This window comes from Lachnellula hyalina (genome assembly GCF_007821495.1).
Source record: "Lachnellula hyalina strain CBS 185.66 chromosome Unknown contig00048, whole genome shotgun sequence".
NCBI lineage: Eukaryota > Fungi > Ascomycota > Leotiomycetes > Helotiales > Lachnaceae > Lachnellula > Lachnellula hyalina.
Window position 1 is genome coordinate 68,638 of NW_022157162.1, and position 24,485 is coordinate 93,122.

Below are 24,485 nucleotides of genomic sequence, written 5' to 3' on the forward strand. Positions count from 1 at the left end.
TTCGGGAAAGAAGAAAAACGGAAGATGAAGCTCGAAGTTGCGCCTTTCAGTTGACAGCTTACTAATAGATTATTAATATTCCCTGCCGCAGTAAGAAAGGGCGATTTTCCTTTTCATAGTCTACGATCAATAGTAATCTTACTAAAGTATATGGGTCCTTCAAAGGCATATAACTCCCGCAATTATAGTCAGGGTGAACTTTTATGTTAATACCCCCCAAAAGTATATATTGAAAAGTCACCATCACGTGGTGCACTCTCCTATCTACCTAATTGACGCGCGTTGGAACCGAAATCCTTCACCGAAACACCTTTTCAGAAAGACCTCGATTTAGAGTATCCCAGCTCATCTCCCGCTTACTTGAAATTTACATCTCCCATCTAGGTTCATCATCACAATCAAACACTTCCTTCATTCCTAAAACCCCTCGGTACCCCAACCAACCCACCTTTGACAAACGGATCCAACATCCATCCTATACCTCCTACTAAAAATGGCCTCCTCCCAACAAGAACAAACCCTCTTCCCCTCTACCCTCATCCCCCCAAAAGCGCAAGAAAATCTTCCTCAAAACATCCTAATCCGCCCCCTCCAACGAACAGACTTCCAGCGCGGGCACCTAGCCGTGCTCGCCCACCTCGCACCAGTGGGCGACACGCAAGAAGAAATGTGGGTTGAGCAATTCGAATGGATGAAGCGATGCAACGGCACCTATTATGTAGTCGTGCTTGTAGACGAGAGCAGAGATGTTATTGTAGGGACTGGGACGCTGATGTTGGAGAGGAAGTTGTAAGTTCCCCTTTTCGCTGGTGCAAGATGGATAGATAGACATATTTCTCGATATGGAGTTAAAGAAAGCTTTACTTCAGTTATCTCGAGGGGGACTGTAAACAGTATCGCGTTTATCCGTATGCTCTGCTAATCAAGTATCACAGTATGCTCAACCTAGCAAAACAAGGCCACATCAAAGACGTAGTCATAACAGCGTCCCAGCAAGGCAAAGGACTAGGCGCCAAACTTATCCAAGCGCTAGATCTCATCGGAGAAGGATTGGGGTGTTATAAGGTATGCATGCATACTCCATATATTCTAGCCATCTCATGTCTCTCGAAAAGAAAACAAATGGCAAAGAGAAGAAGGAAACCTCAATGCCGCTAATCATTCTATCCATTTTGAATTTATACATGATTACGCGCGTACTAATAGAATCGAATAACTCAGACAATCCTAGATTGCGAACCAAAAAACGAGCCGTTTTATCGAAAATGTGGATATGAACGGATGGGTATAGACATGCAGCACTGTTATGAGAAAACGGCATCATCTCATGCCGTTTAGTTGTGTGACAATGTTGTGAACGAAAATAGAAAGGGGTATAGAATTCAGTACGGAGAACTTGGTTGCGCTTGTGTGATAGATAGATCGGGCTTGATTAAGTCTCCTAAATCTACATTTAAATCGAAATAAAACGAAAAAAACCACGAGCTAAGGTAACTAACTAGATCCATGAATGAATAAAAGACCATGCCCGGGGACCAAGCCACCTAGCCATCAATCAAATTCCCTAAAACCCAACCCACTAAATATAAAACCACTCATCCCTTTACCTTCCATAATCCTCACTCACTCACACCTCCATCCAACCCCCCCTCTCAAGAATCCCAAATCGCCCCATACGCCGGGATCCCCCTACTCTCCATAGCATAAACGATCATTCTCGTCAACTTCTTATTGCTAATAACACACACCGCCTCCGCATCACTCTCCCTCAACAGCCGATAGCTAATCTCCACCATATTCGGGCGCCCCTTCGTCTTCGTATCATGAATCACAGCCCTCGCATCCGCATCCCGAATCGCACTTATAATCTCAGCCCCGAAATTTGATTCCGGAGATGGTGTCGACCAGAAAATACGCGCAGGCACTTTCTTCGCGTAGATAACTGGCAAGCAGGGCCCAATCCCTGAGCCGGTGGCTACGAGCACGATGGACTTAAATAGAGGCGCGATGCGTAGCACGCCACAGGCGGGAATTCCACGCACCCAAAGCTTGGTTGGCGCGAGTTTTATCTGGCGGGACGTCCAGTCGCCGGCGTTGGAAACGAGGAGCGAGAAGCCTTTCGAGTTCGGCTTGGCGATCGTGGCAAAGGCGTGCCATTCGAGGAGGGGACGCTCGGAGATGCGGACGGCGGTGCCAACGACGGCGTTTGTGTGCGTGAAGTAGAGACGGACCGCGTGGGGAGACAGCACGTCTGGCGTTACTGTGACTTTGCGGAGACGGGCCCAGTTGATGATGATGCTGCCCGTGGCGATGGTGAGGAGCCAGATCCCAGGGCTATGAAGCAGAGCGTGGCCGAGACGCGATTTCCCCGTTCTCTCCCAGGCGAAGAGTACGGTCTGCACCCAGAAGAGCGCCAGGGCTAGCCAGCCGGCAAAACGGTGCACCATCTCGAAGTGGTTGTGGAACTGAGCACGGTAGGTTGGATGGGCGAGCGCGAGTATGCTACAGAGCAATCCGACAAGTGCGTAGCTAACGACGAGAGCAGCGGGGCACGATCCGCGGATTGTAGCGGTAATTGTAAAAGCCAACAGCCAGAATGTTGATGCAACACCAAGACCGCTGTGAAGACCACCAATGTGGTATATTTTAGCGCAGTTCCGTCGAATAAACATAGGAGCTGATGTTGGGACTGAGCATGCGATAGTAAATAAGAAGTTGATAACATAGTCTTGGCGGAACAAGACTGAAGCAGCCAGGTTTGCTGCTATCGCTGTGGCTAGATGATCCAACTTCGGCCCTCCTCGTTCTGTTAGCATCACAATTAACAGTATCAGGTTGATAATGAAGACAACCGAGAATAACCTTCGGTAGAGCGAGAATGTTCGGTGACGAAGCGCCCTCCAGCCATGAAGGCCCTTCTTTTCCGGAAGTGTGTATCGCACAAGGGACAGACTCGACTTCTCGGCGTCAGAGATAGGTGAAGAGCTACCGGATGCTATCTTCATCAAAGCATTTTTGGGACAATCTAAGATTCCAACTGCCTCCACTTTGCTAGCGTAGTCATCTGTCAAAGGTCTTGTGATTGAAGCAAGTAGGGCCATCCTATCTATCTTGCCGTTTGGTGTAAGAGGCAACGTGACTCTGGAGGCCCATTTCTGAGGCACTGCGTAATATGGTTGATACTTTTCGACAACAGCTTTCACTGCTAGTTCGTTGATATCCGATGACCCCGAGTAGAATCCCCATAAGACTTTCTCGTGAAGTATTGCACATCCTCTTGTGACGCCAGGAGCTTTCTGGAGTGCGTTAGGTGACCGTATAGAGTGTTTCCTCGGCGTTTCAACTTACCTCAATGGCAGCAGATACTCCATCAAGCTCTACTCGAAATCCCTGTGCATGATTAGAACTCGAGCGCAAAAGATTCTAGTTGTATGAAATACCATTATTTTCACTTGGTGGTCTATTCGGCCACGATGCTCCAGAGTTCCATCTTCATTCCACCGCCCAAGATCACCAGTATTGAACATAAAGGATCTAGAATACTGTGAGTATAATCCCACCGGAATATGGGAACCTCGCCTTAATTACCCATCAGTCTCGAATTTGTCATACTTGAATTTCTTAGCCATGAGTTCTGGCGAGTCGACATAGCCTCTGGAAACACAACGACCGGCGGCCCACATTACACCAACACTCCCCATCGGGAGCGGATTCTCATCATCGTCCAAAATATATACGTTAGTATTAGGCACTGGCTTTCCTATGCAGAGCTTTTCGCCCCGTATGTGCTGCTTGATAGTATTGACAATGGTGACTTCAGTTGGCCCGCAACAGTTATAAAGCGTGACATGTTCTGACCACTCGTTTGCTAACCTGGATTGAAACCATTGTCATTAAAAAGAAGAGAAAATAAAAATACTGGTGGCAAAAGGATTCAACTCACATTGCGGGACATGGTTCTCCGGCCAAAGCAACAGTCTGGATATTGGGATAATCCGCCCTCGTGATCGTTGCTAATATAGAAGGTGTTGAAATGATAGTATGTGCCTTAGTTTTGTTAGTAATTGATTGTCTTGTCCATGCAACGTAGAGAAACCTACTCTTTTTAAAACAGCTGACCATTCAGAAGTCCGCAGCAGTAATGTTCCGCCGTTCAATAGTGTTCCCAAAATTTCCCATTGGCCTATGAGCGATGAGTTTGGGCTAATAATAGGGCAAGACAGTGATCAAATACCCATGTCAAATGAAATAGATAATAGTTGAGGTACATTGGTACCCCGGTCAATGCCTAATGACCCTGGCGAGAGGCACAATAAATTCGTGACATTCCGATGACTTACGTCCACTCCTTTGGGTATTCCAGTTGTTCCTAAGATGATCAGCAGTGCTGAAAGTTAGAATAGGAGCAAGCTACCTGATGTATATATCACATAAGCCCCGTCTAGCGGGGAGATATCAACACCCGGTCTGCCCGCTATCTCTTTAGAGTTATTCTCTAATGCCGACTCAAGAACCACAACAGACGCGCCGTTGCTGCATCTTTCAGCCTTGCCCCGAAATTTCTCAAGACAAAGCACCACTTTTGCCCGGGTGTTCACCAGGATATATCCAAGTACGGTCTCTGGAACTACCCCACCATCAAGCGGCGCATACTGACAGCCGCATTTGAGAACCGCAAGCATAGCAACAACCAAATTAATAGACCTCTGCGCCAGTATACATACGATCTGTCTTGGCTGTAGTCCATCCCGAATTAGCTTGTTCGCCAACGTATTCGCCGCTCGGTCGAGTTGTCCATAAGTAAGGGTGTCGCCATCATACTCGACGGCAACGTCGTGCGGCTGCCTATTGACGACATCTTCAAAAGCTTCGTGAACTAGTGAGAAACGAGGTTTCGTATGAGTCCCACGGCTGAATGTCGAGAATAGATGCTGATCTTTGGGGGATAATATATCCAAGCCTTGGAAGGTGGAGGCCATCACGACTGAGCACAAGTTGGTTGGAATTTTCATATATGGATACTCCGTACTTAAATGGAATCGATAAAGAATGGCTTTCAGGTAAAGATATTCAATCAAGGACAATGGTGGTGTGTAGTCAAAGAAGCTGTGAATCGATTGTTCCAGCCCAGTCCGCTACCGTCAGCCTATGAATTGGAGTCGCACAAGTAGCCGTTGACGGCATTGGAATGTTGTTAGACCCGCCACCCGTCTGTATTGGAGTTCAAGGAGCGGAAAGAGAAATATGGGGAGTTACAGGTACACAAGGCTTCCTTCCACATTTGCTGAAGAAGTCGGTATATGTTCAAAAAATTCAGCCTTTCTTATGCCTGACTTAGATCGTGCCCAGTCAGATCAGGGTAGGTAAAGCAAGAAGGTAGTACGATATGCGATCAAAAGTACCACAGCTCAAGACTGCCAAAGCCAGTTTATATACAAATAACCACGTGGGAGCCCGTTAAGGATAAATGGCTCTTTGATTTCACCATACCCCCTTCTATCATGTTTCGTCTCATATGCTCTACATTCTCTTATAAATTCCCTCAACTAAAAACATAAGCTTCTTCTACTGCTGAGACCTTCTTGAATGGGAGATAACTCCCGTGATATAGTGGTAAGAATAAGTGGCTCTTTGACTTTACCCTACTCCCTTCTATCATGTTTCATGTTATGTACTCCAACTACTTCTTACATACCTCCTAAAACGGGAACTTGCTCTTTTTCTGCTCTCAAAACACTCTTGGGGAGGAAATAACCAACTCTCCCGTGATCTAGTGTAAGAATAACTAGCTCTTTGATTCTACCCTACCCTCTTCCGTCTCATGTACTCTACATCCACCTATAAACAGCGCACGTGGCGCATTAAATGCACTCTTATGCTATATGGATATTAGCTAAGTCTTTCCATGGCCAGCCATTAAGCCAATTAGACCTATGCTATGCCCTTATCGTGGATTGGCATAGCTTGGCTAGTACGAAGTATATTATAGCGGGGTAGTGGGTCACATAGTACCGTAGAGTAGATAATTAGTATGGGATATAACTCCCGATCTTCATGCTATGGCGCTAGAATCTACCACTTTAGTCCCTGTAAATCCTTGTATTTAGTATAACTGCCGATACCTTCCCTATCACCTAATTTAGTGCTGCCCCGAAGGTCAGTAAATCGGCGGCCCCCCCACTAGCTCTACTCATCCTCAAGCTGGAGGTGGACGCGGGAGAAGCTAGAGGGCGACCGCCGGTTCTGGTTCTTAGGTTTTAATCTATAAAGCGAGCAAAGAAGGATGACTAACTATCATATTCGGGTCAGATTTAATTTTCTTGACAAAAAGATATGTGTCAAAAAATATGACTATCCTTGCCCTTGCCTCTCCTATGCCATATGTTTCTTACTCAGCCCTTCTATAGCCTTGCCAGAGCTCTTGGTTAGCCTTAGCCAAGCCTAGCCCCAGGGGTGGCATATCCAAAGTGCTGCCTATAAGTTCCCTAAACTGGAAATATAAGCGCCTTCTAATCGTCCACTTATCGATAAGTGGACGATTACTCCTGAAAGCTTCTTGAATAGGAATTAAGCAACTTCGCCAAGGCAGCAACCATGCCTATGAATCTGCAGTAATCGGCGATCGCAAACATCAGACCTGGGCATCAGACGGCCGGGTACTTCGGATGGATATTCCACCCAGTCTAGTGACTAGTGACCCAAGAATAAAAGAGGGGCCGACATTTACCCGAAAACCCAGGGTTTGATCCGGCTTTCGGATGTTTTCCCCCGTGTACGTGACGCAGAACATTATCAGTTCGGTCCGAGGACGATCGGGGTATATCGGTTCGACCGCACTATAGACTTTCCAGGCTAGAATTATTTTAAGCTAATAATAGATATATATCCTCACTTTTGCGCCCTTTGAAGCCTTTAAAATTAAGGCTCTAAAACCCAAGTTGCCCAAGAATACCACGAAAAAATGCGGGTTTATACCCCACCCGCAATATATTGCGTGCGTGATAATCGTGTCCCCCTACCCTATCACACCGGGAGGGAGCCTATATGAGACTCCCTCCCGGAGTGTCACTGTTCAAAACGTAACACGTAGCCAAACAAACGTAGCAGCTGACTAAGCTGGATCCTATTGTGTGAGTGGTTGGATGTTTGTGGTGATTCTCGATGCAGAAAGTGGAGTTTCTTAATTTAAGCCTCAATTAGAAGTGGAGCGCTTTTAGAATTTGGGTGAAGTCAGGGGTGTGCTCTCACAATTACATCTACTATTCTCACAGTTACGCCGGTATAATTAGTCGTTTGTTACGTTTTGCTACGTGTTACCTTTTGAACAGTGACACTCCGAGGTAGTGGGGGGCAAACTTGGACCACCACTCATATAAGGTAGTAGTAGTAGTAGTGTTTTACGCCGGGGGACTGCCCATATAGGGGTCCCAAACCTCCCAGGGGGTATCAAGGCGTGCTAAGGTAGGATTTTTAAATACGAAGTCCTTCTTATTTAAGAAGCCCAAAACCATAAGGGGAAAAAGGGCTATTCTCCTAATAAGTCCCAGGTCCCTAATCCCGCGGTGTCTCAATTCCAATATATAACCTATATAGTAAAATCTAGCTATAAAAGGGCGTATGCTATTCCCTCCCACTAGTTAAGGATCTTCTATGCTTAGCACGCTACTGCTTAACCAAGTGATATACCAAATAATAACCCCTTCCTTACTCCCTCTCCCACCCGTAAATCCACGCATATATACAGCATTTTCACGCATGCGCCTGCAAAAGGGTTCCTCTACTACCTACCTCTCTAAGAGAGGTGAAGAGCTAGAGAGGCAGCTGCAGTATCCGCCTTATTCCTTCCGCCATTCATGCATTAATAATATGAGTACTGCTCTTTAAGAGAGGGGGGGCTATTAGCCGTAGACCAGTTGTTTCACGTTATAAGGTCTAAGTAGTGTGTAAAAGACCACGTTGCGATAGCTATTCTACATCACAAACCGAACCGCCGGGAGATATGGTAATATCGCATGTAGCTCGTAGAGGGCACCGCGTACAGGTGTTGAATCTTCGCCCTCCTCTTATATAGGGTAGGGGGACACGATTACCCGTAGAGGCTTCACCCGGGTATCCGGAGGTATACCCTACCCGATGCTCAAATCTGGCAACTATAGCGATTGGTGCATCGGAAAGAGAGAGCTAGGGCCAGTAAAATGAACCGCTTAGGGGCACTATAACTTATAGAACTCCATAATAATTGAAGTAGGTATTAGAGGTCATTTTAGGAAGAAATATAGTGAGACCACTCATCAAGGAATTAAAAATACAAAGTTCCGTCTCGAAGTTCCAGTGCCATCTTCTGACAGGTGAGCCTCCGGCGAAGACAACAAATGAAAACCAAACCCAAAGAAACAATAACGATGCAATCTAGTATCCGTCAAGACCTAATCATTCATCCACCCATTTATTACTCAAGTGGCCATGGTATTTACTGTGGAAGCGAGGTGTAGCCGCTGCTTCTCTTCTCGATCTTCTGGGCCAAATACTCACGAAGGGCAGTGATGCCAAGGTTGAAACCAAACACTGTCATAACCATCAGCAAAGCACAGGAGTATCTCGATGTCAACTTACAGGCATTGGCCGAGGTAGCGAATGCAGCTATGGCGCCCGCAGTGTTTTCAGGGCGAACCGTCTTGTGGTCCAGGAAGAAGTAAACGTATCGGCCTGTGATCTCATGACCAGCATATGCCCAGCCAATGTACAGGAGGGAGAGGAAAGAGATTCCGGCGATTTGAGCAGAGGGAGGCTAGGTACAATTAGCCTGTAGTCGAGAAAGGGGTTGGGGGTGAGCTTACAGTTGGGTGTCTAATGCTGCTGAAGACGAAGACTTCAGTGAGGGCAATAAGGGAGACTGCAGCGTATTTATTCAAGACGTAGAACTCTGTATACCGACCGTGTCCAAATATCTTGTCGCCTAGAACGTCAAGGATGACCGTCAGTATTGGGAATAGAGATAGGACGGATCTGCATACGGGGAATAGTAGCTTGATCCTGGGGGACCAAGATAGTCCAGTAAATCAGAGTTGTGACATGTGGGAAGGTGACGGCAGCGAAGTAGAAAATGCTGAACCAGGTCTTGTTCTTGGTCGACTCATGTTGACGAGGGGGAGACAAGAATCTCTGGAAGCGGGTAGCCACAGTTTGAGTACCATTTCTGTGATGAGGATAATGAAGATGCATGAAGGTCCAGGTCTGAAAATCGGGGTCAGTATGCCATAGAGTTGACAGGGGCGAAAGAGACCTACGGTAGCCATCCAGTGGTAGAGGGTCAACATGAAGTAGGCAATATTGGGGGGTTCAAAGACAGTTGACCATCCATGATTGTTGAAGTTGACGTCGTAGTTGATGATGGAGATGAAACTGACAGCCAAGTAGATAGCGGTGACACCTCGAAGGCCGACCAAGGTCTTTTGGCCAATTTTCGTCCATGGCGAGTGGCAGACGCGGAGGAAGATGGGCTACGAGATGTGAGGATTGATGGAGATGGTGAGGGTGAGGGTGGAACGATGAACTTACGTGTTCATCTCTCTTGTTCTTGGGAAGAAGAGCCGTAGAGGAAGACATTTTGGGATGGTGAAGTTGGGACAAGGAACAAGTCGAGGAACGATTGTGGAATGATTTTAGGTGAAGAATGGCAACGGCAGAACCAAGATGGGGAGTTTGAGAAGCGATGTACACGAGCAGAGAGTGTTATCGCAGAAGACTTGATGTGATTGTGGAAGTTGAAGAGGAGAGAAGAAGAAGGCGGCAAGAGAAGAGGGAGAAATAGACAACGCGGCATGCCGTCGAGGTTGAGAAGGAAGGAATGAAAGAGCAGCTTGCACTTTCCGTCCATGTTAACATTTGCGCTTTGATATCGTGAAAAGATAAACAGCTTCTACCGATAAATGCAAATGCAATAAATGGCAGCGACGAGTGAAGCAAGTGTATTCGAGGCACGACTCCGGCGCAGAATATAGCAAAAGCCAGGAAAGGGGCAACTTAGGTATCCTGCTCGATATGACACATACGTTGGTTGTAATTGAACCTACCTGGTGATATGTAAAAACCCTTCTAAGGACCTGAAACTATGGACATTATCACACCAATATCACCTTCTATGATTTCTTCGAATTTTCGATAATTTGAGAAGATGTTGGCTAGCTGTTGAAGTGAAGCCCAAGTGAAGCCACGCCACGAATTATTTCTGGAGACCCTGCATAAGCTTGGGCCAGATTGCACAACCCCTGCACAACTTATCCGCGATCTCTAAAGTGTCCACAACTCCATAAGGTATCAACGAGAACACCTGTCCGCGACAATTCCACCACAGGCTGCTACTCTCTTGAGAATTCGCCTGTCGAGCATTCGAGACTTCCGTAGGAATTGCAGAAGCTTGCTCCAGCTTCTACTCTCCATTCGCAAAGGCCACGCGACCTTAGACCACCTCCTCGAACTATAGAAAGCTTCCCCAGACACCCATCGACCCTCCTCCCACCATGCTCTCCGCCCTTCAAAACCCCCGGCAAGCGGCTGCCCAACTGCTCAACTTCGGCCTTATCCTCTCCACCGCATTCATGATGTGGAAAGGCCTCTCTGTCATCTCCGACTCTCCTTCGCCCATCGTCGTCGTCCTCTCGGGATCAATGGAACCCGCATTCCAACGAGGCGATTTGCTGTTTTTATGGAACAGGAACCTGATGGAGGAGACAAAGGTTGGGGAGATTGTGGTGTATAATGTAAAGGGAAAGGATATTCCAATTGTGCATCGGCTGGTGAGGAAGTTTGGTCTTGGGTGAGTTCTGCCACGGCTGAAAGAGCACAACACAAATATGGCCCTGGGACTATTTGCTAATGGAACGCGGCCTCGCAGAGAAGAAGCAAAGCTGCTGACAAAAGGCGACAACAACCTTGCAGACGACACAGAACTCTACGCCCGCGGGCAGGATTACATTGAGAGGAAAGATATTATTGGCAGCGTCATTGCATATATACCGTTTGTGGGCTATGTTACAATCCTCTTAAGTGAGCATCCATGGTTGAAGACAGTCATGCTGGGGCTAATGGGTCTGGTCGTCGTGATGCAGCGGGAGTAAGAAAAGTTATTAGCGATTTACGACAAGGGCGTTGGGAGGGTTGGCCGGCTGTATGAATAACAAGCCATTGCATAAAGAAGCTTCAAAACATAAATAGGAACTGCATCTATTCTGGGCTTTGTGATTACGGAAGGGCGTTGGGAGCTGTAATAAGTCACGCACGTGTAGCTGCAGCTGAGTGGTTTCAAGACTGAGCTTGGCTGGTCCATTTTGTTGATTGCGTGAGACCAACTACAGCAGAAACACGTTCCGTGCTCGAATTTGTTATTATAAAGAACTTGAAACCCCCCAGTTGCGAAGATTTCCTCCCTTTGATTATTTCGCGTCGTGTGTTTATACATTTCCCCTTTCGCACTTATTCACGCGCAGCCTTGCCGCTACTGTAGGCAAGGATCCCCACCGCTCGCTGTGGTTTCTGTGACGTGAGGAAACAATTAATGATTCCACAACCATTCGAAACACACCAACACCTCTCGAGGGATTTAGTGTCCTTGCAAGCATCTGCATCTTCAAGCTAGCTGTGTACCTAACCTACCTACCCGCAGACTTCTTTTGCTAGTCAGCACCTCTCTTCTAAACCTACAACATCTCAGCAACCCCTCATCTGCGTGCCCCTCCTACGAACAAGCTTCAGCAAACGGCAGATACCTAAAGTCCACAATGGCGAGCGGCAAGAAGAGAATCAGCAAGGTGCGATATTCTAGTTCCCCTCCACAATACGTGGGATGGTATTAACACGTCTTCAGGAGCTTGCAGAAGTCACCACCTCCCCTCCAGCAGGCATTCATGTCAGCCTCGTCGACGACAACAATGTCCACAACTGGAACATCGTAATGGACGGTCCCGAAGGTTCACCATACGCAGTACGTTCCCCCCTGCACCCAACCATTCATCCAGCTAACGGGTATTCATAGGGCGGAAAATTCAAGCTCCTCCTCGTCCTCCCCACAGACTACCCCTTCAAACCCCCCAAGATCAATTTCAAAACCCGCATCTGGCACCCCAACGTAACCTTCGACGAGCACGGTAGCATGTGCATCGGAATCCTCAAGCCTGAGGCCTGGAAGCCGTCATCCAAAATCCTGTCCGTGTTGACCGCAACGCAGAATCTGCTGCTGGAGCCCGTGCCCGATGATGCGGTCGAGACGACCGCTGCGAATAGCTTCAAGGAGGATCTAGCGGGGTTCAACAAGACGGCCAAGGAGTATACGAAGAAGTATGCTAAGTAGGTGGTTGGAGATTATATTGTTACGGATGTCTTATGATTGGGCTTGAGCTTATGGGGATGGATGGTTGGTGGGGTGAACCGTGAATGAGATTATGACCATGGCGTTAGGGGCGTGCACTGGCAGTATGGCAGTAAGTGCATGCATAGAATTACGGTACTGGCTGAGCTCTCCATTGTTTACTTAGGAAGAGGATCCAGGTGATGAGCACTCAAGCTGAGTGAGATGAAATAAAATGAAATGAAATGAATGAGCCCGAAACCTACCTTACGCATAGACTTCTGCAAGCCTCTCACGTACCACAATGGCTCTCACTCTCTTTTCTTTTTCGTGGTGTTCATTTTGGCTTTGAATCTGACGCCAAGAATGCTGTACCCAGCACTTGAAAGTTCAATAAAAAGTGTCTGAGGATACTTTATAATCATGATCTACCCAGTTCATATTCGGTGTTTATAACTAACGAACTATAAAGCAAGTCATCTGCATCCCCAATCGATATCTACTATGCAGTGCAGCGCGTTAAAAGCCACCACGACGCGACTCGGAAGCTCAAGACGCGTTGGAAGATTACGAGCTGCTGCAGCCATGCGCGGCACTATCACTCCTTGGACGTCTGTCTCTTTCCTATTCTGTATAGTAAAGTAATAGTTACACCACACCACGATCAATAATTTATCATCTGTAGAACCTCAAACTGACTGGCACATGCACATGCAAATGCCTCATCAATTAATGATGCTTATAATAAATTAAAGCATTCCCATTACCTTGGAAGAGGTAATGCGGCAGTGTCACGTTTTGCGGAACGTGCAGGCCCATTTCATGGATCATTGATACGACAAATACGCTTTTAAGATTGCTGTGCTGAGTGTTCATACCCTTCTTAATATCAGAGACCGCAGCTTGGACTCGGACCCACGAAACATAACATAAACACCTAAGACGCCCTCCGAATACGGGAAAAGTCCTCGAGAACTTCCATTGCTCTTACGCCGACTAGTACTTTGTTGTGGGAGTTTTGGATGCAGAGTTATACCGGCGTCATTGAAGAAGAAGTGGGCCCGTTTGTTACTACCAGCAATAATAAGCCCCTACGTCCATGGACCTAGCAGAGCAGAGCAGAGTTCGAGCGATTGAGGACAAGCTGTGAGGAGGACGAGAGACGAGACTTGGTTCGGTGGCGTGGAGGAGAAGCTCTGGAGGGACAATGAGCATGGCAAATGGACTGCATGGCAGTGGGAAGAGTAATGGTAATGGTCATGACAATGGTCATGATAATCATGCCTTGGGGTTGTCCACGCCTGGCTCCCTCGAGGTCGATAATGCCCCCGTCAAGAGGCAACGCAGCCAGCGGAATACGAAATTCAGTCTCTATCCTTCGCGACCTCGAACAGCCTCGGCGACTACATCTGGTCCTTCATCGCCGGTGTCACCATTCGCTCCGCAACTCCCGCCTCTTCCTCTATCGTCTCGAGAAGAAACTCTTGCTCCCCCAACGAACAATCCCCAACGGCCTAATACCTCCCACCACACCAGCACAAACGACACACCGAGAACCTTCAACACATCCCCCCAAATCTCCCAAATCCCCCATAGCCTTCACAAGCGACCCTCCGAGGCCTCGAGACTCAGGGCGCTGAACAATGGCTACAGATCTCACTCCTCAGACGGCCGACACACACCAGAATCTGGACTGGAGAGCTTCTCCCGACCACGCCAACCCAGCCTACGCCGGCGGAACGATTCACCCAAGCCCCTGACCCATGGCGCAACCTTCCCCCTCCAAGCGCACGACGAAGAGCAAACAACGGATCAGCAACCAGTAGCACGAGACAGAGGCCTCTCCGTCTCCTCTACCTTGTCTGTTGCCAGCTTCAAACCCTCCCACGCATTGCGTCCTTCGACATCCATACCCGACTACCAATCCGCAGATTCAATATACTCTCGGCAAAGGAATTTGAATAATTATAATTACAGGGCTGCAAGACGACCAGATAGCAATTACTCAGCCCATACACGAGAACCGATAGCGAGACCTACAGGATTTGAAAGCGAAGAGGTACGAACCAGTTTTCGCTCAGCATTGACTACGAATTCGAGCATATTGGGTACGAGTGGGACGGAGAGGAGTAGTGTGATGACCAAGAGCAGCTCCGCGACTTCGATATTTGGACGGGACGAGGGCATGAGTGTAGATGACGCTATTGGAATGTATGAAAGCGGATTTCAGGACTCGGGCACAGAAGATAATTATGGGCCGCCGAGACCCAGTTCTGAGCAAGGGAGGGCGTCAAGGCTGTCGGAGGCAATGAATGATTCGTTGTTGGCGCCTTCTGGTCCTATTATTAGGGACTCGGCGGCGATGTTCGAGTCTGGGATTAGTTATCCGCCGAGTCTGGGAGAGAATAGTGGGCGAGATGGGACTATGGATATTCAGGAATCGTATTTTGATGGACCGGCTTCGAGTCGACCTGTGACAAGTGCGACTTATACGAAAGATGATGGGACTCGAGATCGGTACGGCTTCCGGAAAGCTACGGCAAATGTTCCCATAGAAAAGTACGAAGCTTGGAACGGACCCTATACAGAGTACCTTGCTCGACGGCGGAAGAAATGGGTGGCTCTACTGAAGGATAACGGCCTCATTACAGACGACCCCTTCCGCTTCCCACCACAATCAACTAAAGTAAAACGCTTTGTGAGGAAGGGCATTCCGCCAGACTGGAGAGGAGCAGCCTGGTTCTACTACGCCGGAGGTCCAGCCATGGTTTCAAAACACTACGGTGTATATGACGACCTTGTCAGGAAAGCAGCTGCGGGCGGAGTGAGCGAAACAGACGACGAGATCATTGAACGAGATCTCAACCGTACATTTCCCGATAACATTAGATTCAAGCCCGATACTCCCCCGGGTCGAGACTCTCACGCAGCACCAGAAGTAGAAACGCCTATGCTGCAATCACTACGCCGTGTTTTACAAGCGTTCTCAATATTCAACCCGAAAATCGGGTACTGCCAATCCCTGAATTTCCTCGCGGGTCTTCTACTTCTTTTTATGGAAGAAGAAAAGGCCTTCTGGATGCTTAATATCATCACCCGCGTCTACCTGCCCGGTACACATGAAGTGAACCTTGAAGGCGTCAATGTAGATCTCGGTGTTCTTATGATCAGCATCAAAAGCATGATGCCTCAGATCTGGGCCAAGATTGGTGGAGAGCTTGACGGTTCTGATGGTGATGGGAAGGTGTCTATGCGGCTACCGCCTGTTACTTTATGCGCGACTGCGTGGTTTATGTCCTGCTTCATCGGTACATTGCCTATCGAAACCACACTCCGGGTCTGGGACTCCTTTTTCTACGAAGGCAGTAAAACGCTCTTCCGCATCGCACTCGCGATCTTCAAAGTCGGCGAACAGGAGATCAAAGCTGTAAGCGACCCGATGGAAATCTTCCAAGTCGTTCAGACGATCCCGCGACGTCTGATTGATGCTAGCACACTGATGGAGGTGTGTTTTAGGAGGAGGAATGGCTTTGGAAACTTGTCGCAGGACACAATTGAAAAGCTTCGCGCGCAGAGACGGAAAGGGTATGCGGATGAGAGGGAGAGGGATAGGAAGATAGCTGCAGGCATAGTACCTAATGGGGCCGACAGGAAGGGCATAACTTCTAAAATGAAGAAGAGATTATTATGATCTTATGACGGAAGTTTCATTGGCATACTGATGATATCATGAACTTGGGTACGACTATAGATAAAAAATCTAGAATACATATGAGTATTTTCAACTCAGAGTAATATTAATTAATGGCTGAAGTCAAGATTACTGCAAGTGATTGGAAATCTCGGTTCCCCTTTCTTCAATTTGTTGTTGTGCCAACCACGCTAAGAAATGGTTGTTTTCTTTTTGATATGGCAAAGTTCCCAAAGTTCCTGAATAGCATCCTCAAAACTCCACAATCCAATCCTCAAAAATGGACCACTCCTCCAAATCAGCACTCTTTGAAGTGTACTTACGACTTCGACCAGCAGGACCAATAAATAATGCCTCATTTAGTCTTACGGTACCCGACAGATTCTTGACAGTTGAAGAACCACCGACTGAAGATGCGCCACCTACACATATCACACTCAATCCTCCTAATGACAACCGCAGACGCGCGGTGGAAAAATTCGCGTTTACAAAAGTGTTTGAGGAGGAGGCTTCGCAACTTGATCTCTTTGGCGGGACTGGCGTACTGCCACTTGTTGAAGGAGTTCTTGGACCACAGGGTGGTGATGGCCGGGATGGATTGTTGGCTACGCTTGGTGTTACGGGGTCTGGGAAGGTATGTTCACTGCCTCCAATACGATAGATCTGCGCTAATCTTCATAGACACATACAATCATGGGCTCCAAATCCCAACGTGGCCTTACACAACTTGCCCTCGATGTCCTCTACCGATCAATCTCAAACAATATCCTCGACCCAAACACCACCACCTCCCTTCACGCCACAATCGCAGCCTCCGATCCCTCTGAAGCACAAGTCATGTCCGCTCAGATGTTCCTCGACACAATGTTCAGCGACCCCGCTGCACCCTCCAGAGCAAGTTCACGGGCACCAACACCAATGGCGGTACGAATACCCCCCTCTACTCCCTCCCACCCCAGCGTGCGGGGACTCTACCCATCGCTCAACGCAGGAAGTCCTCTAAGTACTCGCAATGTAGAAGATAGTGTTCTAGGAACAGCAGCATTGCCGACAGTGTCGCGTTCTCCCTTTAGCAACATCCCATCTTACATGCAGTCAACTTTTGCTCAGGCAAGAAAATATATTTTTACTAAGTCTCCATTAAAGGGCGAATCCTATCCACCTCCTACCCCACGACGACATCTCCTACAGCGACCGTCGGTTCTGCCACAGTTGCCTAACATCAGTAACGTCACCGTAAATGCTGATCAACATGCCGAATACGCGATCCTCATCTCAATGTACGAGGTATACAACGACCGAATCTTTGATCTGCTTACACCAGCACTACCGGGGAAATCAACAAAGGAGTTTCGACGCCGGCCATTGCTGTTCAAACCCACAGAGCAATCGCCTGATCGGAAAGTCGTAGCCGGTCTACGCAAGATCATCTGCGGGACAATGAGAGAAGCGCTAATGGTATTGGAAGCAGGACTGCACGAGCGCCGCGTAGCTGGAACCGGTTCCAACAGCGTGTCTTCTCGCTCCCATGGTTTCTTCTGTGTTGAGGTAAAGAAGCGCCGGCGTAGTCGCGCTCCTGGTGCGTGGGATGGGAGTGCGCTAACGATTGTGGATTTGGCGGGAAGTGAGAGGGCGAGAGATGCAAAGACGCAAGGTGCTACGCTGCAGGAGGCGGGGAAGATTAACGAGAGCTTGATGTATCTTGGGCAATGCTTGCAAATGCAGTCTGATATTGGATCCTCTACAAAGGTACTTCGTTCCCCCTACTTACCTAACATATCTTTCTAACGTCCCAAAAGCCAAACCTCGTTCCTTTCCGCCAATGTAAACTCACTGAACTCCTCTTCTCAAATTCATTTCCCTCAGCCTCTACACCCTCTCACCATCACTCTTCACACAACCGCAATCCCCAAAAGGCAATAATGATAGTAACCGCCGACCCACTTGGCGATTTCAACGCCACCTCCCAAATTCTGCGGTACTCTGCCCTGGCGCGAGAAATCACGGTTCCCCGCATCCCTTCCGTTACATCCACCATCCTCGCTCAATCTACCGCATCTCATTACTTCGCCCCACGCACTGGACGTTCAAGTCCATCAGAAACAGAGCGCGAGACAATGGAGATCGCTGCACTTGAGATTGCCAGATTGAGTGAGGAAATCGATGGTTTGAGAGATGCGTTGAGAGATGAGCAGGAACGCCGTGTTGAATCAGACGCACATCTTGAATCTATGACTGACAGAATAATGGAAGTCGAGATGGCGGTACGAGAAGAAGTATTCACGGAAATGGAAGCCAAGATGCAGGAAGAGATGAGGCGATGGAAAGCGAGTTTCGCTGCTGAAGCGGATCGGAATGATGAGCATTTGGACAGGAAACTCGAGATCCTCACCAAAACCATGGATCTTGGAGCCGATGAAGAAGATAAAGAGAATGCCAATTCTGGGCCTGGTGAAGATCTTGAGTTGGAGAATGACCAACTCAGGAGAGAAGTGGCTCAATTGAGACGGGAACTCGGATCCCGCAGTCCCAGCAAAAATCAACGCATGCCTCTCAGGGAAAGCAGATCCAACCGCACTCTAAACGATATCGGACGCAGCATGGAGAACTTGAGAATCTCAAATGCGCCGACGCCTCAGCAGGAGAAAGCGAGGGGTGGAGTTAGTGGGAGTGGCAGTCCGTTGAAGAAAGTCAGGAAGTTTACCGGTAGGAAATGGGATATGGCGGCTGGGGATGAGGGGGATATGCTTTGAGTACCTACCTACATAATACCGTTTTTCTTTGCTCTTTCTCGGAGTAGCTTGCAAGCGGCTTTGGTATTCTTGTTTTATTGATGAAGGGGGGTTGGGGGAGGTGTTGGGGAGTTTAACTTTTCTTGATTGACGGGGAATTTTGTTTATGAGTTCAGGTTGATTGATGATGACATGATGAATATAATGCAAAATATCTACCTTATAGGACGCAACGTGTTCCGTACCGTACCGTACCTTACCTTACCTTTATATTGCTGTACGTACTACTCGCTAATATACCTATCGACTTACAGGGGTCCTGCGTATTAGTGCGGCGTGGGCGTAGGCTCTTCACCCCACCATGCGCCTTACTCATGATACTTGTCCTTTACTCCGTATAAATCTATATATCCCTTCATCTTCGCAAGCCAGTTCACCACAATGAATGATATCACACCAGATATATCATGGCGGAAGTGAAAGCTGTATCGCCTGTGAAAGAAATACCGGATCGTGTACACGCGGTAGCTGGGAGGGAGAATGTTAGGAGTGAGAGTGAGAAAGAGACAGAGAATGTCACCGCGTCGGGTATTGGAGATGGAGAAGCTGGGAGGGGAGAGTTACGGGCTGGAGGTGGAAGAGATATATTGCTTGGGAACTTGAGTGTAGGAACAAGCACTGGACTAGAAAACGAAAACGAAAACGGAAATGTAGATGCGAATGAGGAGCTGGATGAGCCGCAAGATGAAGACACGCGCCAGTATTTATCAGGCTGGAAACTCCATATGTTAACTATCGGGTCAGTAATTAACCTCTAACTCCATCATCCATCCCCAGTTCCAAGGCTCAGTTCATTGCTCTACTTCCTACTTTCGCTTCGCTCACTATCACAGCATTTGGATATCACTCTTCCTCTCAACCCTCGAAACGACTATCGTTAGCACGTCACTAGTATCCATCACGAATGCCCTTGATGGCTTTCAGGTGAGGGATTGGATTGTTACGGCGTATTTGATTACTTATACTGGTATGTACACGTGTTACGATTTCTTGAGTGAGTGAGTAAGGGGGGCAACAGGAAGGGGAGGGAGTTGAAAAGGTTGAAAGGCTAACTGTATTATAGGTTTCTTGGTTATATACGCGAAATTCAGTGATGTCTTTGGGAAAAAGACAATGCTGATTCTAGCCCTTGGCATATTCACACTTTTCTCTATTCTCTGTGGAGCGGCAACCGGGGTCGTGGAATTGTATTCACTGCCCCCATTTTATCCCATCCCTTCTTTTTCTTGCTCCCAGATCTGATCTGATCAACCATAGAATCATATTCCGCGCCTTTCAAGGCATAGGCGCCTCGGGCATCTATTCCATGATCATGGCCATAGCCCCAACCATGGTGCCGGAGAAAGAATTCGGGACATACATCGCAATTGTATCGACGGTGTTTGTTGTCGCTAGTGTGCTGGGTCCTATTCTAGGGGGGGCGATTAATAGCCATACGACGTGGAGATGGGTGTTTTTGCTCAAGTAAGAAAGAGAGAATTCCCTTTGAATTACCCCAAGGTTGAGATACTGATGACATGAAAACACAGTGCACCAGGAGGTTCAATCTCCCTCATCCTCATAGCACTCTTCTTACCCTCCTCCCAACCCACCTCCGCCACAACCCTCCTCGCTCATATACGGGCAAAGTTCACCAGAACAACATTTGCGCGCATCGATGTCCTAGGCACCATCTTCCTACTTGCATTTTCGGTACTCCTCGTCTTCGCATTAGAAGAAGCCGGTTCGCGATACGCATGGGGCAGTCCCGTTATCATCATCACGTTCGTAATCTCCATCCTAGCTGGAACGGCCTTCGTGGGCTGGGAATGGTGGGTTGAACGCGTGGCGGGGAAGCAGGAACCTACGTTCCCGCTGAGTTTGCTGAGAGATCGCGTTTTGGCATGTATGATGGCGTGAGTACACCCCTTACTGCTGTGAGCACAGTGGAAGTGGAAATGGACACGAAAAGGGGGTGGAAACGAAACGAAACGAGACTGACATATCCGGCACAGCACCGCCTTCTTTATCGGCTTCCCCTTTGTAGCGATCGTAGTCAACATCCCACAACGCGCCCAAGCCCTCTACGGCTTCACCCCTCTCCGCGCAGGTCTCGCTCTCCTGCCCCTCCTCCTCACGTCCCCGCTCGCAACAGCCGTCTCCGGCTTCCTGACCTCTAACCGCAAAGTCCCGCCCCTATACTTGATCCTCGGCGGCGCGGTGCTGCAAGTCATCGGCGTGGGACTCACCTGTTCTTTACCTGTAGACGCGACTCGGATCCCAGCGGCCCAGTACGGGTACGAGGTCCTAATGGGAATAGGATTCGGAGCGGGCTTGAGCACGCTGTTGACGCTGGCGAGACTTGTGGTCGATGAGCGGAATTTGCGTATGAATTTCTCCCTTTTTCTCTCCCTTGTTTGACGAAACACGAATACTATACTGACCAAATGTAGCGGTGGCAATGGGTGCTTTAACCCAAGTCCGTGTTCTGGGCGGCACGATATCTCTAGCGATATGGTATGCCATTTCCTCCTTCTCCCTTCTTCCAATACCCATCCCTATACACTCCAACCCCACCAACCCATAAATACCATACTGACCCAATGCTAAAAAACATCTCCCTCCAGCTCCACAATCCTAAACACCCACCTCCGTCCCCAACTCTCCCTCCTCGTCACCCCCAGCCAAGCAGCCGCCATCTCAGACAACATCTCCGCGATCCACACCCTGAGTACCGAGCAACAAGCTGGCGTCAGGAGGGCCTTTGCAGTGGGCTATAATCGGCAGAATGTTTTCTTGGCTGCGTTGACGGGCGTGGGGTTGCTTACTAGTTTGGGGTTGGTTGAGAGGAGGCCGAGGAGGGTTAGGTGAAGGGGATAGGGGAGTGAGGGGGTAGATATGCTTGTTTTGGATAATTAGCTAGTAAATACATGCAATATATTCAGGGCAGGCCGAGGGAAATTTTACCTGAGGAGGATATGGCTAGCGTTGGATTTCAAGGCGTTCGAGAGATATTTTGATAATCCCTTGTTCGGGGATTTTATTATCATATCCCAATCAACTAACCCACAAATCAACTTCTTCCTGTAAACTGAAAACAGTAAGAACAGCAAAAACATTGCATGCATAAAGTGTTTTATGTCTGCAATAGGCTTAGCGCCGCATCTTAATTAACCAGCCCAGCCCAGCACACCTAGTGATTTTCCTCTTCACCTGAATCTGGGTTTTATTAAACACTTCTTTCTTCCTACCCACCGTCCCTCTTTATTAGCTAGCATTGAAGGCCCTTGAATGGGCGCGATGACTCTTAGCTAGTGCGCTCTTACTTATATATAGGCTTGGTCATTACCGCCACTCGTCAGCTTGATCGAGAAACGCTAGCTTAGAAGCTGTGTCTGCCAAATACAAAAGTCCCCCTCACTTTGCTCGTCTTCTTTGCTTGATGTGAGTATGGTGGACATGAATAGTAAGTTTTAGCTGACCCCTGAACAGTAATTTGCACGTCAAAATGCTACATGATCAGCAGCCGATCGCGTCATATTGAATCCCCCACTTTCAATGAGGGACTCACTTCATTCATACATACTTTTATTCGAAATCCTGGCTTTTTAGAGCTTAGAATATCTTCATTTTTGTGTTATCAATAGAGAATACGATATTTTCGCCTCTGAGACCGACTTTCGTGAAAGTGTTGTAATAAGGGTAACACCAAAAACGACGAAATGTCAACTCAAGTCCTCACGCAATCCGAAATAGACTCATCAGCAGTATCCTTCGCAAGAGCTGATGAGACTCAGTCTAGGGAGAATAACGTGGAGCTACAATATATCAATGTAGATCCACAGACAAACCCCCCTTCCTTATCCAGACTCAACTCTAGACATGCAGTCTCAGAAGCACCGGAACCCGAAATCCACGATCAAACACTCCGTCTCCCATTCCGCCGTCTCATATCAGCATACCTCTGTCTAGCAGCCATCTACTTCATCTCCTCCCTGGACATAAACTCCGTCGCCACAGCCCTGCCCGCCATCGCCAAGTCCCTCGATGCCGGAAACAGCATCACCTGGACCGGAACCTCGTACCTGATGGGCCAAACAGCCTTCCAAGTCCTCTACGGCCGCCTCTCTGACATCTTCGGCCGCAAACCCGTCCTCGTCACCTGCGTCGGTTTTCTCATCCTCGGCGATCTCCTCTGTGGCTTCGCACAGACGGCCACCTGGCTGTACGTCTGTCGCGCCCTGAGCGGCATCGGCGGCGGCGGCATCAGCTCGCTCGTTGCCATTACAGTAAGTGACCTGGTTAGTATGAAGGATCGCGGCAAGTACCAGGGCATGCTGAGCGGTGCCATTGGGCTGGGCTCCAGTACCGGCCCGTTCATTGCTGCTAGTATGCTGGGTAGGGGACGGGAGGGGTGGAGGTGGATTTTCTGGGTCCCGCCTATTCTGGCCGCGGCGTGTGTGCTGGTTATGTGGAGGTTTCTTCCCCTGAAGCCCGTAACGGGAAGCTGGCAAAATAAGCTTAGGAAGATCGACTGGGCTGGGCTTGCTGTGGCGGTGGTCGGGATGCTGTTTCTTTTGGTAAGTGCAGGTGACGCGGCTAGACGTGTTTGATGGATTGCATTTCCTAACATTTGCGTTCCTTGATGCCGGTAGATTCCAATCAATTCCGGAGGTAATGTCTGGCCATGGGGTAGTGCAATCGTCATTTCCATGATGGTCCTGGGAGGCGCGTCGGTCGTTCTCTTCGTGCTGGTTGAGAAGCGATTCGCGAAAATCCCCTTGATCCCGTTACGGCTGTTTAGCCAGACATCAACAGCCGTTCTCCTTCTCCAGAGCGGGCTATATAACTATGTGTGGCAAGTCGACTTGTACTTTCTGCCAGTATACTTCCAGACCGTTCGGGGGTACAGCCCATTGCAAAGTGCGACACTTTGTTTGCCATTTTTGCTTGTTCAGAGTGTTTCCGGCGTGATTTCCGGACCACTAATGTCTAAACTCGCGAGGTTTGTTTCAAGGACCATTGAAAACACTTCTTATCTAACTCTGCTACTAGATACGATCTTATGCTCCATGGCGGAATGATACTCTGGGTTGTAGGTGCCGGCATGAAACTCCTATTCACGCGAACTACTCCAGTCGGCGTATACGTGATAACATTAATCATCGAAGGTGCCGGTGTCGGATTCGTCTTCCAACCTGGTCAAAATCCCCTCACATCGCCCCTAGACACAATTGCTAACCACAGTACAGCTCTCGTGGCATTACAAGCCCATTCCAAACCACAAGATCGGGCCGTAGCTACCTCGACACGAAACCTGCTCCGAGCACTAGGCTCAGTCGTCGGAATGGCCATCTCAACAGCCGTCCAATTCGCAGTCATGCAGTCTGCTCTGTCCGCGTCCCTGCCTTCTGCGGTACGCGCGCAAGTCATCGATGGCAGCTGGGAGATGGGCCAGCTCGGCTCCGAAGCATGGGAATCGGACATCTTGGATGCGAAGATGAAGGGCATTCGTGCGGTATTTACCATTCTAGTTCCACTGATTGGAGTTTGTCTAGTTGGAGGCTTTTTCGTCCCGAACACTATTCTGAAAGAGGATTGAGGAGGCGCCGAAGGAGCTACGCGGCAGAGAGCATTGGTGATGCGAGGTATTTGGGAGGTAAATAGACATCATACACCG

At 48.5% G+C, this 24,485-nt stretch overlaps 9 protein-coding genes across 9 annotated transcripts; 7 read left to right on the top strand and 2 right to left on the bottom strand.

Moving 5' to 3' along the window:
- Nucleotides 1–493: 493 nt before the first annotated feature.
- gna1 (Glucosamine 6-phosphate N-acetyltransferase) lies at nt 494–1,338 on the top strand (the record flags this gene model as incomplete). Its single annotated transcript, XM_031148181.1, has 3 exons — nt 494–789; nt 936–1,065; nt 1,207–1,338. The coding sequence occupies 3 exons, from the start codon at nt 494–496 to the stop codon at nt 1,336–1,338; spliced, it is 558 nt and encodes a 185-aa protein (XP_031006267.1).
- A 314-nt stretch (nt 1,339–1,652) lies between these two features.
- LHYA1_G003208 (Adenylate-forming reductase) lies at nt 1,653–4,979 on the bottom strand (the record flags this gene model as incomplete). The annotated part of the gene is made up of 8 exons (XM_031148182.1): nt 1,653–3,296; nt 3,349–3,390; nt 3,441–3,534; nt 3,589–3,873; nt 3,944–4,047; nt 4,101–4,183; nt 4,235–4,369; nt 4,415–4,979. 8 exons carry the CDS (start codon nt 4,977–4,979, stop codon nt 1,653–1,655), a joined length of 2,952 nt encoding a protein of 983 aa, XP_031006272.1.
- A 3,491-nt stretch (nt 4,980–8,470) lies between these two features.
- On the bottom strand, nt 8,471–9,606 carry LHYA1_G003209 (uncharacterized protein; the record flags this gene model as incomplete). Its single annotated transcript, XM_031148183.1, has 5 exons — nt 8,471–8,788; nt 8,838–8,956; nt 9,015–9,234; nt 9,288–9,500; nt 9,559–9,606. The coding sequence occupies 5 exons, from the start codon at nt 9,604–9,606 to the stop codon at nt 8,471–8,473; spliced, it is 918 nt and encodes a 305-aa protein (XP_031006271.1).
- A 914-nt stretch (nt 9,607–10,520) lies between these two features.
- Nucleotides 10,521–11,117, top strand: sec11 (Signal peptidase complex catalytic subunit; the record flags this gene model as incomplete). The annotated part of the gene is made up of 2 exons (XM_031148184.1): nt 10,521–10,816; nt 10,895–11,117. The coding sequence occupies 2 exons, from the start codon at nt 10,521–10,523 to the stop codon at nt 11,115–11,117; spliced, it is 519 nt and encodes a 172-aa protein (XP_031006248.1).
- A 725-nt stretch (nt 11,118–11,842) lies between these two features.
- Nucleotides 11,843–12,346, top strand: ubcB (Ubiquitin conjugating enzyme E2; the record flags this gene model as incomplete). Its single annotated transcript, XM_031148185.1, has 2 exons — nt 11,843–11,980; nt 12,032–12,346. 2 exons carry the CDS (start codon nt 11,843–11,845, stop codon nt 12,344–12,346), a joined length of 453 nt encoding a protein of 150 aa, XP_031006249.1.
- Nucleotides 12,347–13,550: 1,204 nt separating this feature from the next.
- gyp3 (GTPase-activating protein) lies at nt 13,551–16,034 on the top strand (the record flags this gene model as incomplete). Its single annotated transcript, XM_031148186.1, has 1 exon — nt 13,551–16,034. One exon carries the CDS (start codon nt 13,551–13,553, stop codon nt 16,032–16,034), a length of 2,484 nt encoding a protein of 827 aa, XP_031006250.1.
- A 280-nt stretch (nt 16,035–16,314) lies between these two features.
- Nucleotides 16,315–18,787, top strand: klp9 (Kinesin-like motor protein; the record flags this gene model as incomplete). Its single annotated transcript, XM_031148187.1, has 3 exons — nt 16,315–16,668; nt 16,716–17,783; nt 17,834–18,787. 3 exons carry the CDS (start codon nt 16,315–16,317, stop codon nt 18,785–18,787), a joined length of 2,376 nt encoding a protein of 791 aa, XP_031006251.1.
- Nucleotides 18,788–19,233: 446 nt separating this feature from the next.
- Nucleotides 19,234–21,676, top strand: FUS6_7 (Efflux pump; the record flags this gene model as incomplete). Its single annotated transcript, XM_031148188.1, has 8 exons — nt 19,234–19,565; nt 19,660–19,793; nt 19,890–20,013; nt 20,063–20,290; nt 20,356–20,721; nt 20,821–21,191; nt 21,259–21,322; nt 21,433–21,676. The coding sequence occupies 8 exons, from the start codon at nt 19,234–19,236 to the stop codon at nt 21,674–21,676; spliced, it is 1,863 nt and encodes a 620-aa protein (XP_031006244.1).
- Nucleotides 21,677–22,527: 851 nt separating this feature from the next.
- LHYA1_G003215 (putative transporter) lies at nt 22,528–24,407 on the top strand (the record flags this gene model as incomplete). The annotated part of the gene is made up of 3 exons (XM_031148189.1): nt 22,528–23,385; nt 23,461–23,810; nt 23,861–24,407. 3 exons carry the CDS (start codon nt 22,528–22,530, stop codon nt 24,405–24,407), a joined length of 1,755 nt encoding a protein of 584 aa, XP_031006245.1.
- Nucleotides 24,408–24,485: the final 78 nt, after the last annotated feature.